Raw genomic sequence first — 10,984 nt, 5'->3', positions numbered from 1 at the left:
TAATAGTAATTTAACATTATATAATTCACATATAAAACTATGAATTGTGATTTTAAATGGTTTAAAAGCATGTAGAATAGCATATGTAGGCAAGTATATTTCTCCTTTTTTTTATATCAAGAAGCAAAGACAAAGAGGGAAAAAAAGAAACAGGGCAGGGTTCGGTGGCTGAATCATCCGTCCCCACCAACGCCAAAACCAAATCTACGCCCTTGCTGTAAATATAAATCAGTGAGGGGTGGCTCAAGACTTTCACACAGTACTGTACAAAGTGCTGACAGCCTCACATTAACCTGATCTCACATCTACACAGACACTAACCCCATGCCTTGTAGTCAGGCTGAAATGTCTGTATTAGGCAGTTAGTCTACTAACTGGCAGGTTGATGGTGCAATTCCCTGCTCCTTCAGTCTGAATATTTAGTTTAACTCAGTTTTATTTATAAAGCACTAAATCAAAAAGCAGCCCAAGGTGTTTTATGTCATAAAGACTCGACAGCAACAGCTGATTCCCTGTGAGCAAACACTTGGCAACATTGGGAAGGAAGAACTCCCTCAACTCCTAGAAAATACTACAGTTACAAATACTGGTGCTACAATAATACTACAATTACTTCTGCAAAGAATAATGATTATTATTGACATGATGTGGAGTTGGAAACATTGAAGATTATGTCTATATGTTCATCATCTGTGACTGAATTTGAAAGTGGAATAATGTAATTGGTTGGTTGAATTTCAATGGGCGGGGCCAGTTACATCTTAGCACCATTAGTTTTTGTAACTTCATCTCAGCCAATCAAACAGTTTTCTGATTCCACAGCAGCTTAGTATGATAAACAGAGAGTGGTACTCATGACCATTGATCAGTGGTTGTTGATCAATGGTTGTGACAATTTGCATATTAATGATGATAAACTGACCTCACAGCCCAGTGTTCATTCAGTGCTGCTGGTTTCAGTCATTGTGCAAATGTCCTGTTTCTAAGGTTGGAAACCTGCAGTCAGCTGAGACTGAAGACGTCACCTGATGATGATGAAACGTTTCTCCCACTGAAAACATCCAGATGAACAGAATCAACTTTTTGGGATTTGCTTACCTGGATGACTGAGCGTGCATGTTGGTGTTCCAGGATATCGTTAATATCAGAAGATCATTTATACTCATTGAAGCTTTTTTTCTGAGGTATTCATAAACTTGTTCACGTTGCCCCTTCATGTGGCAGCCCTGATATCACACCATCATCTTCACACAGGAAATATTCATATTAATTTCTCTCCACTACGATTAATACATGATTTAAATCCCTGGAGCAACCTCTCAGTGTCATGATTACAGGAATGCATCGACTCTAACGCAGCCCACATGAGGCTAAAGCTTTACATGCTTTTATTTTGAGAAGGTTCAAAGACAGGGGGGCAGGTAAGTAGGTTTCCTGCAGAGGGACAGAGCAGGGAGACACCAGAGAACTGCCCGAGAGAACAACTGCTGAGTATCAGTGCAGTCAGAATTGCTTATATAGTATTTATTAGAGTCCTTTCTTGTGTTTCACTTTTAGAGTTTCTGTGTCAGGGAGGTAAGTGAAGGCTTCAGAAGGCTGAGTGGGTGGAGAGTGGATGGGCAGGTGAGTTTTCCAGCTCTGTTACAAGTCAGTCCTTTCCAAACAGCAGACAATGAGAGAATCCTTCAGGTTTCAGGTAACTCAAGTCCACAGAGCTATGAGCAGACACAAGAGAACATGGTGAGGTAACAGAAGCTACAAGCACAAACTCATAAGTCATAAATTAAAGCTGAATTACCACCAGAATGAAGACAACAATCTGACAAAGAGTGGATGTTTCAGCTGGACCTTTCATTCCCCAAAACACGAGGAGTTAATGAGATCTGGTTAGGAGGTTAGCAACACTACAAGCACCAACCAGCTTGCAGCCAAAGCTCTGCACAGCCCCATCAGCAATGAGTCCCCAGCCTCACTCAGACTGCTGCCAAAGCTCTGCTGGAGGTGGGAGTTGAAGATCACCTGAACCACTTTGATACGCCAGGCCTGTCCAGCATTCTCCCCCACCACCTGACTCAACTCACCCCCAGATGGTGATCAGATGACAGCTCAGCTCCTCTCTTCACCAGAGTGTCCAGAACACACTGCTGCAGACCTGATGATGCAATTACAGAGTCAAGCATCAACCTATACTGTGGTTAGCACACAAGTCCAGTAAAACAGAAACCACCATTGTGTCACTCTGACACATAAAGTCCTCAGAAGCACAATAGAGTTACCAGATGATGCAGCGTCCAGGATCCTGCTCAGACACCTCAAGAAGGCCAGGCACTCTGAAATGTTGTTCAGAGCAGAAGCACAGAGGAGAGTCTGGACCTGCCAGAGGGGGAACATCACAAAGTACCAGAGCAGGACAATGATGAAGGAGAGCATCATCATCTGATGTGATGAGTTCAAAGAGAATAAATGGAACAAGCATGAGATGGTCTTCCTGGTTGGACTTTTAGCTTCATGTGAGAGATTTTACCTTAAAGAGATAAACCTCTGTTACTCTGTTTATTTTGCTTCTGCTGCATTTCTGCATGTCCTCATCCACTAAATATAAAATAGTGTAAATGAGCAGCTTTTGATGTTTGACAGTTTTTATTGTGTCTGAACGTTCCTGCAGTTGGTTTGTGGTTGATGTGGATTTGCTGCTCATGTGAATCCTCCCACAGTGTTTCATTAGCAGCTGTAACCACAGTGACTCTGATAAAACAGGAATTAGCAGAATCCATCTGATATGAAGCTGTGCTTTGAATACCACTTCCCTCCTCTTTGAAGAGTAGTCAGATATCTGTGTTCAGGTTTTTGTACAGCCTCTTCTACACTTTGTATCACTGTGTTTGTAGAGCACAGTAGTAGAGAGCTGTGTCTGCCAGGGTTAGGGCTGCTATGTGCAGAGTAGTTGATGTAGGTGTTGTTTCTGAGTCATATCTTCTATTAGGGATATATTGAGCTGCAGATCCTTTTCCTTTTTTCCAGAGTATAAACTGAGGAGCCTGAAGGTCAGAATGATGTCTGTACCAATAAAGCCAAGCATCACTTGCACTTGTCTCATAGTCACATGTGAGTGTGACAGATTCTCCTTCTGTTTTAGTGACTTCAGGTTGTTGAGGAGTGATTGAGTCTCCAGCTGTTAGTCCTGGAAAAAGAAAGAAGAAAAGTAGTGAAATGCAGTCTGTATATCTGCTTAATGCAGCAGCTTCAACTAAACTTTAATCCCTGTTCTTAAACTCACCTATAATGTGAGATAGAAGCAAAAAGAGGTGCAGCAACATGTCTTTGGAGTTATTAAAGCCAGACAGACAGCACATGAACAGTGTTCTTTCACTGCAGCACAATGACCAACAAATAATGTCATTGGATGAGCTCAACTTCAGTGGGCGGGGACAGTATAATAGCTCAGCCAATCAAATAGTTTTGTGTAACAGCGCCCCCTGTTGTTCAACATAAAATCACAGAAACTTCTTCCATAAAAATGACAATCAAATCCAACAAAATCTTATTTTAAACTTAATATTTAATAACAGTAATGTAACACTTTGCCAACAGTATAATGTAGTTCACTATAAGACTGAGCACATGGAGGCCGTTGTTCAGCACTCACAGCTCCCGTGTTCAGATGCCGCTCTGTGTCACATAATTCACCTTTGTCATGTTTACAGGATCATTGATGAGGAGTAAAAACGTTCCAGTTCACGTTGGCGTAGCTGAGAATGATCTGATGCTCAAAGAAACAATACATTTACCAAACTGTGTGCAGAACATCAGCTTCTGTCACATCCAGGCTAGTTTCAAATGACCCAAACCAAAATAAAGCAGAGAACGTTTTTCAATCAATAATTGACGTTAATGAATCATTTGAATTGAACATAGTTTCCTGTGTAGGTGAGCAGACCTGTGAGAGTGAGAAGAATCAGAGGTTTAACAGTGTGTGGCTCCCTCTAGTGGATGTTGTGGAGTATTCTGTTGTCTTTGCTCCAAAGGTTTTTGTACAGAGTTTTGCTGTTTCCTGTCACTGTGGGCTGCAGAGCACAGTAGTACACAGCAGAGTCAGACACTGCAGCAGAGGAGATGCTCATCTTGATTTCTTCTCCCTCCACTTGAATCTTCAGTCCAGGAATTTTTTCTGTTCCTACTGTTCCTGAAGGTGAGTGTGAGATCAGAAACTCTGGAGGTTTTCCTGGATGTTGTCGATACCAGAAGAAATAAGTAGCACCTGTGGTGTATTTGTAGGTCAGAGTAACTGTGCTGCCTTCTACACTGGACTCTTCATCTTTGACTGGAGTGAGCTGATCACATGTGACACCTGAAGGAAGAGAGAACGTTTTCAATCAATAATTGACGTTAATGAATCATTTGAATTGAACATAGTTTCCTGTGTAGGTGAGCAGACCTGTGAGAGTGAGAAGAATCAGAGGAAACACACAGTGATGTAATGACAGCATGTTGAGGAACATAAAGTTTGTTTTGTGTTGAACTCTGTTGAATGTGGAGGTTTTTCTCTCTTCTATAGTTCAGTAACAGCTCAGCTCCTCCCTGAATCTCTGCTCCTCCTCTCTGCTCTCAGTCACTCCTCCTCCTGTGCTTCACACACTTTATAACCAAAATGATTTAAGGTGGTCTTTAATTGTTTTACAGGGCAAAATATTACAAACTAAAGAAAATATCATGAAGTCAGTGGTCCATGTAGAGGAGGTTGGTTGTTGATTTTGAAGCTGGTTTCTTTTGATATTTTTAGAGTAGGTCTTTCTTCATAGGTTCAGGTCTGCAGAGGTCACAGACACTCGAGCTTCTCTCTGATAATGTGATAGTCTGAGTCTGTGACCTCAGGACCTGATGTCTTCTGTTTGGTTGAACTTCTGCATAAATATCTTGTAGAGGCTAAAGTGAGGCTTTAAACTACTGATTAACCTGATGGACGTTAATTGCTCACATCTGATGAATCCTCCTTTAATTTTCTTCATAAATGATGATAAGTTATAAAAACATTCTGACTTGATACTTTCCATTTTCAGTAGATGAAGTCATCCATTAGATAAGAACCATGTAAGCTCCCTCAGAGTCACAATATTCACATCATAAAGTTTCACACTGAGGAATCACACAATGTTCACACTCTCTCTTTTATTTGCTTATTTACTTGTTGATATTCAAATACAAGAAAACATCGACATGATAAAAATATAATAATAATAACAATTATTGTTATTATTATTACTCTTGGTGTTCGCTCTCATACGGTAGAGTATCAGAGTATCACTTCCTGTTCCTGCTCAAACACAGTGGTGTTTCTGAGTAGCTTATCAATTTAATTAAAAACTTTTGAATACATTCTTTTTTCATAGTATAATAAGTATAATAAGAGTAGGCGGTGCTACTCTTTATATATACATATATATACATATGTATATGTATGCATATGTATATATATGTATGTATATATTAGGGGTGCAACGATACATACAATTCACGGTTCGGTTCGATACTTTGGTGTCACGGTTTGATATTTTTTCGATGTAAAAGATGTTCATGCCTTTTTAATTTATCATTTATTAAAATTATAAATATATATTTTAACTCAAAAGTACAGTTTTTAAATTTAATGTTGCTGAAACAACAAAGTAATTTAAAAAATCTATCTGATTGTCACAGTATGGCGAGAGCAGACTGTAGGTGTTGGCAAAAGGACCCAAACGCAACTCCAAAAACTGAACGTGGCGTAGATTTAACAGAAAACAAGCCGTTTATTGAGGCCAGCAAAAAAGGTGTACAAACAGAAGGACACAGGTGAAAACTAAATCATAACCTAAACTGGGTGAACTAAAGCTAAACATGAAAAAACCTTAAACGTGGTGAACTGACATAGAATGCTGAAGTGAGGGTATGGATGAGCAGACGACCTGACAAGGAATGACTGAAAGCACGCGGACTAAATACACACAGGAGGGTAATGAGGGAAGTGGGAGCACATGGGGAACACAGGTGACACTGATAATCATAACGAGACAGGGCGGGATGAACATAACATGACGTATACAGGCGCGGGAGTCACAAAGTAAAACAGGAAGTACACGGGGGTTCAGACAGGAGGGGAGAGAGAGAGCACAGGAAGAACATAGACATAACGGGCAGGGGAAACATGGAATAAACACAAAGAGAGACGAGGGCTCATAAATACACAGAGGGGCACACAGGGGGTAAGAGTCACGAAGGGAAAACACTTGGGAACAACACACCAGGACAACTCAGGAAACATGGCCTAAATAAGGAACGAAATACAAAAATACAAGAAACTAAGAATACTGGGACCACATGGCCCAGGACCATGACACTGATGGAGAAATCCCTCATCTTTGGAAAAGAGAGTTTATTACAGAGAAATGTCTCTTTCCAAAATAAAAGCTATACTATACGCTTCTTCTGGGCTCTATTCTCAGCAGCATATTAAACATATCAGGTCCCCATAAGGAGAATCCTGTGCTAACGGCTGTCTAAATGACTCGGGTAAAGTTTGTAGCATGCTTGTTGTTTTTGTCTGCTTCCACTTGTCTTTGCACTAGGATGCTGTCGGAGTAAATGTGCAGTCATATTCGTTTTGTTCCCACTAGTGCTGTCAGCGTTAATCTGAAATGACGTTAACGCAACAACACGGCAAATCTCCGTTAACGAGCTACCGCGGATCGTCCTGTGTGTGGGGCTGGACGGCGTCAACACATTAACGAGCTAACTGCGCTAACACACTAGTTCCCACCCATGTAATTGAGCATTGCGTGGCACATCCAACATACTGTTTTACTTTTGTCCATGACGCGCTTACCTTCAGGGTCATACGTCACATGAAAACCAAAATAATTCCAAAGGCCAGATCTGAATAGAGATTGACAGACCACGTGACTTTTGCGCATTGCATGCCGGGAACTAATGGCAAAACAATCCAAGTATCGCATCAAATGCAAGCATTTGCAGCACCGCAAAATGTTCATTCTCCGGTTCCAATACCTTCTTGCTTTTTCTTTGCCCCCCAAAAAAGTTATGTACAAAACGAAGGAGAACAATGCCGGTCCGTACAAAGACAGACTCGACGAAAAGGCAAAGAAAAGATACGAGGGAAAAAAATCAAACCAGTGAAAGGGTCAGACCCTTACGAGCACACAGAGGGACAAAATACGTTAGCTTGCTGCCCAACTTTCACCACGCTCATAGTTATAATCATACGGTTCTTGGAGTGAGTGCACACACTCATGAAGTTTAGTAACTTCAGGTCACTGCAACAAGCCCAGGTACAGTTTACCGACGGATGGGTACAGGACCTTGAAATGCACCGTGTAGAAAGTAAAGACTATCGTACGTATCATAAGTTTACCAGTCTCACAAATCGTCGTCATAAATACACATTCGTTAACAGTTTATTAATAGGACCTTTGAGCTCAACGGTAATTAATTAGCAGTGGAAATAATTTCTGGTAGCATCACAGAAATGTAGCAGTGACAATAATATTGTATGCTGTAATTGTACTGGGCGATTAGTGATACAAAACAACTGTTTTATCCTGTGAATAAAAGTATATGTTTTTGTCAATGTACCATAATAACAGAAGCGAAACGCAATATTGTGTCAGGACAATTCACTATTTATGCACAATAAACACAATAAACAAAGGAGCATAGCGCCACAATTTCTGTTCAGCGCCAGACTTGCTTGTAACCTATATCACCAATTATGTTAAGAAAAATGACGCATTAACTACAACAGCAGACTGACCTTTGTGGGAATGCTTGGAGCAGACTAACCTGTGAGCTGGAGTGTTCTGAGACGTTATATTTGGTATATCCAGACCATCCGTCGCGTCTTTGTTACTTCGGAAACATGGCTCGAACAATTTCTCTTCAATGACGTAATCCGATAACAACCGATCTCTTTACCCGTCGGCTTCCTGTGGCTGTCATGCGACCGACTATTGCAGTTAATAATACAACAGCTTCTTGCCATTTTTTTTGTTTCTTTTTATCGCTGTGTAACTGAGTTCAATTGAAAGCCTGGGTGCGCTAGTACCGCTTGCCACTGGAGTAAATTCTCGACCGTCTCACACTTCTGTTTAATCAGTTTTCTGTTTAACGTTTATTCAGCTGTGTGAAAATCCCGGAGGAACCCACCCGAGGGATTAATAAAGTTTTATTTAATCTAATAATCTAATAACTTTAATCTCAGCCAAACTGATTTACTCCGGAACAAATAAAACACAGAAAAAAGGCAAACAATTAAATTTTTAAGTTATCCGAGTGACTTATATATCATGTTTAACCTGAATAGTGAAAGAGCGGGGGTCTGAAAACGATGAAGCCGGGAGTTTGCTGCTCTCGCCGGCTCGAGTGACCATTGAACCCCCCGGCTTGCTATCGAGCGGGTGGGTAACAGACGTCTCCGAAAACGTCGGCACACTTTTGCAAATATACGATGTCTTGATAAACCAAGAAGATATTTGAAGTTTACACAGCTACTTTCTCACCTGAAAATATGGTAAAAGTTTATGTTGTGACCCGGAAAGATTAATAAGAGTAATTTTAAAACTCAGTAGCGGCCGCCATTGTTGGCAGCTGAAATTTGGCTGGGCCGCACTATGAATTCTGGGATATGGTGGGCCACGAAGGACACACCCGACCCATCCTTTGAATTCGGGGAAATGAAGGACGCATTTGTCGGCCGCATTTGAAGGAGTCGACGCATTGGGACAGCCTTCGTTGCCTGGCTGTGGCGTAATCGGCCTTCAAATGCAGCCTCCAGAGGATGCAGCCGACGTTTTGGGACACAGCTTCTATGAGGGTGGGGGAGGTTCAATTTGCCATGTTGCAACGAGCTTAGCTTCTGTCTTGCTAGCTTGCGCTGCACTCAGTGGATCTGCGCTCGACAGTGCAGCCTAGGTGGAGTAGTCGAACGCAGATCCACTGAGCTCTCAACACAGACAGCATCGTCAGAAGAAAAGTTGATAAAATAAATGAAAAATTTTGTATTGTTCATATATATGCGTACCGAACCGAAAGCACGGTATCGAACGGTTCAATATCGATACGAGTATCGTTGCACCCCTAATATATAAAAAACACCCAGCACGCCCCTGCGGGCGGTTTATCCTTCAAGCTCGGGTCCTCTACCAGAGGCCTGGGAGCTTGAGGGTCCTATGAGTATGTGGTCTGGTAGCTACAAAGTTTTTTGCAGCTATGTTTTTTTTTTTAAATGAAGCCAATGTGCTTTAAAATAAACATTTCAAACTATTTACAGAACAATCAGCTGTTCTGCATCAAATCTGATGCCACACAAATTATTTGTGCCGCTCCAAAAACTAATTTCTGTCCACTATGAGATGAAGGAGAACAACAGCCTGATACCTGCAGGCCTGACAGCAGCAGATGTATCACTGCTGTAACACCTGTAACACTCAGCAGTCGCCTCATTGTTCTGACACACACAACACATTGACTACACTACACACTAACTACACACTAACTACACACTAACTAAACACTAACTACACAAGATTTGCGCTAAAGGACGCAAATCTCTCACATCTCAAACACGCCGTCACTCCTAAAACTTCCTCCCTTCCTAAACAACTAAATGCCATGTTGCCATATAATTTTTTGATTGGTCCACATGGTACATTTTTCGATCAATAGGAAAGGGCGGGGTTTTTTGGTGTTGTCTTTGCTCACAGGCTTTCGAGCGTTTTCCTTATAAAACGCCGTTTTTACCGTTTCTTCCCGCAGTAAATATAAACAACGACAGTATTCAGGAAGAAAAACAAACATTGCAGATATTTTATCATAACTCTGGTTTTACGTGGCCGATCAACACAATTTAAAAACTGCTATAAAGTCCACACTTTGTCCGTCAGTTGTTCCGTCTGTCCTGCTCACATCTCCAATGGTTGTGCACGTTGTCATTAACGTGGCTTCACTCCACATCAGCCGCTTTGCTAAAACACTGGTACCGGCACATAAGGACGCTGTCATAGCCTGTCAGCGACGTTGATTAGCTGCATATATACGAATGTGAATCGCATCATTGGCTGGACTGTGGGATAAGGTGGCATCGTTCTGATCCCATACAGGAGCAGCCAGTAACTGACTAACACTGCAAAGCAGAATTGTTGAAGTTTTAATTTCAATTTCAATTCAGGTTAGATTTTTTTCTGTACGCAGAGACGTGCCGGCAGTGCGCAATTGTGCACGTGCGCAGCTTACAGGGAACATTGGTGAGAAGTGAACCACCATCGTAGCACTGGATAACACAAAGTAGTGCACGGCTCTGATGACTGCAGCTGTGTTTAATCATGGAAGACACATCAGCACAGTCCCAGAAAACACAGCAACTACATGAGAGGCGTCGACACATTTGTAGTGTAAAAGTGTTTTTCAGAGGGTCCAGAGACACAGCAAAAAATATCTATAATATCAAACTTTCATAAAACAATTTTCATATTATACATAATGTGAGAAACACAGGAAACATCAAACAACAGCACAGTAATAAAATGTAACATAACGAGTTATAGATGAGACTTTGTTTAATCATAAGAACAGAGAATTCAGACCTACAGGTGACAGTTTAACAGTGTGTGGCTCCCCTAGTGGATGTTGTGGAGTATTCTGTTGTCTTTGCTCCAAAGGTTTTTGTACAGAGTTTTGCTGTTTCCTGTCACTGTGGGCCGCAGAGCACAGTAGTACACAGCAGAGTCAGACAGCTGAAGCTTCTGGATCTTCAGAGGAACTGATCTGATGCTGGAATCCAGTGTGGATGAAAATCTCTCCTTGAACTCGTCTGCTGTGTTTCCTTGATCCCCACTAAACGACTCAGGATGAATTTGGGGCTGTTGTTTCCATCCTGTTTGTACCAGAAGAGATTATTTGTTGTACTGCTGTTATACTGACAGCCAAGTGTCACTGT

At 41.4% G+C, this 10,984-nt stretch overlaps 1 gene segment (V, D, J or C); it reads right to left on the bottom strand.

The window, feature by feature from the left end:
- Nucleotides 1-3,968: 3,968 nt before the first annotated feature.
- LOC120715450 lies at nt 3,969-4,565 on the bottom strand. The segment is given in 2 exon segments: nt 3,969-4,348; nt 4,436-4,565. Coding segments are annotated over 2 exon segments (429 nt in total).
- Between the last annotated feature and the right edge of the window lie 6,419 nt (nt 4,566-10,984).

This window comes from Simochromis diagramma, unplaced genomic scaffold, assembly GCF_900408965.1.
Source record: "Simochromis diagramma unplaced genomic scaffold, fSimDia1.1 OVJJ01000443.1, whole genome shotgun sequence".
NCBI lineage: Eukaryota > Metazoa > Chordata > Actinopteri > Cichliformes > Cichlidae > Simochromis > Simochromis diagramma.
This window is presented reverse-complemented; position numbering and strand designations above follow the sequence as displayed.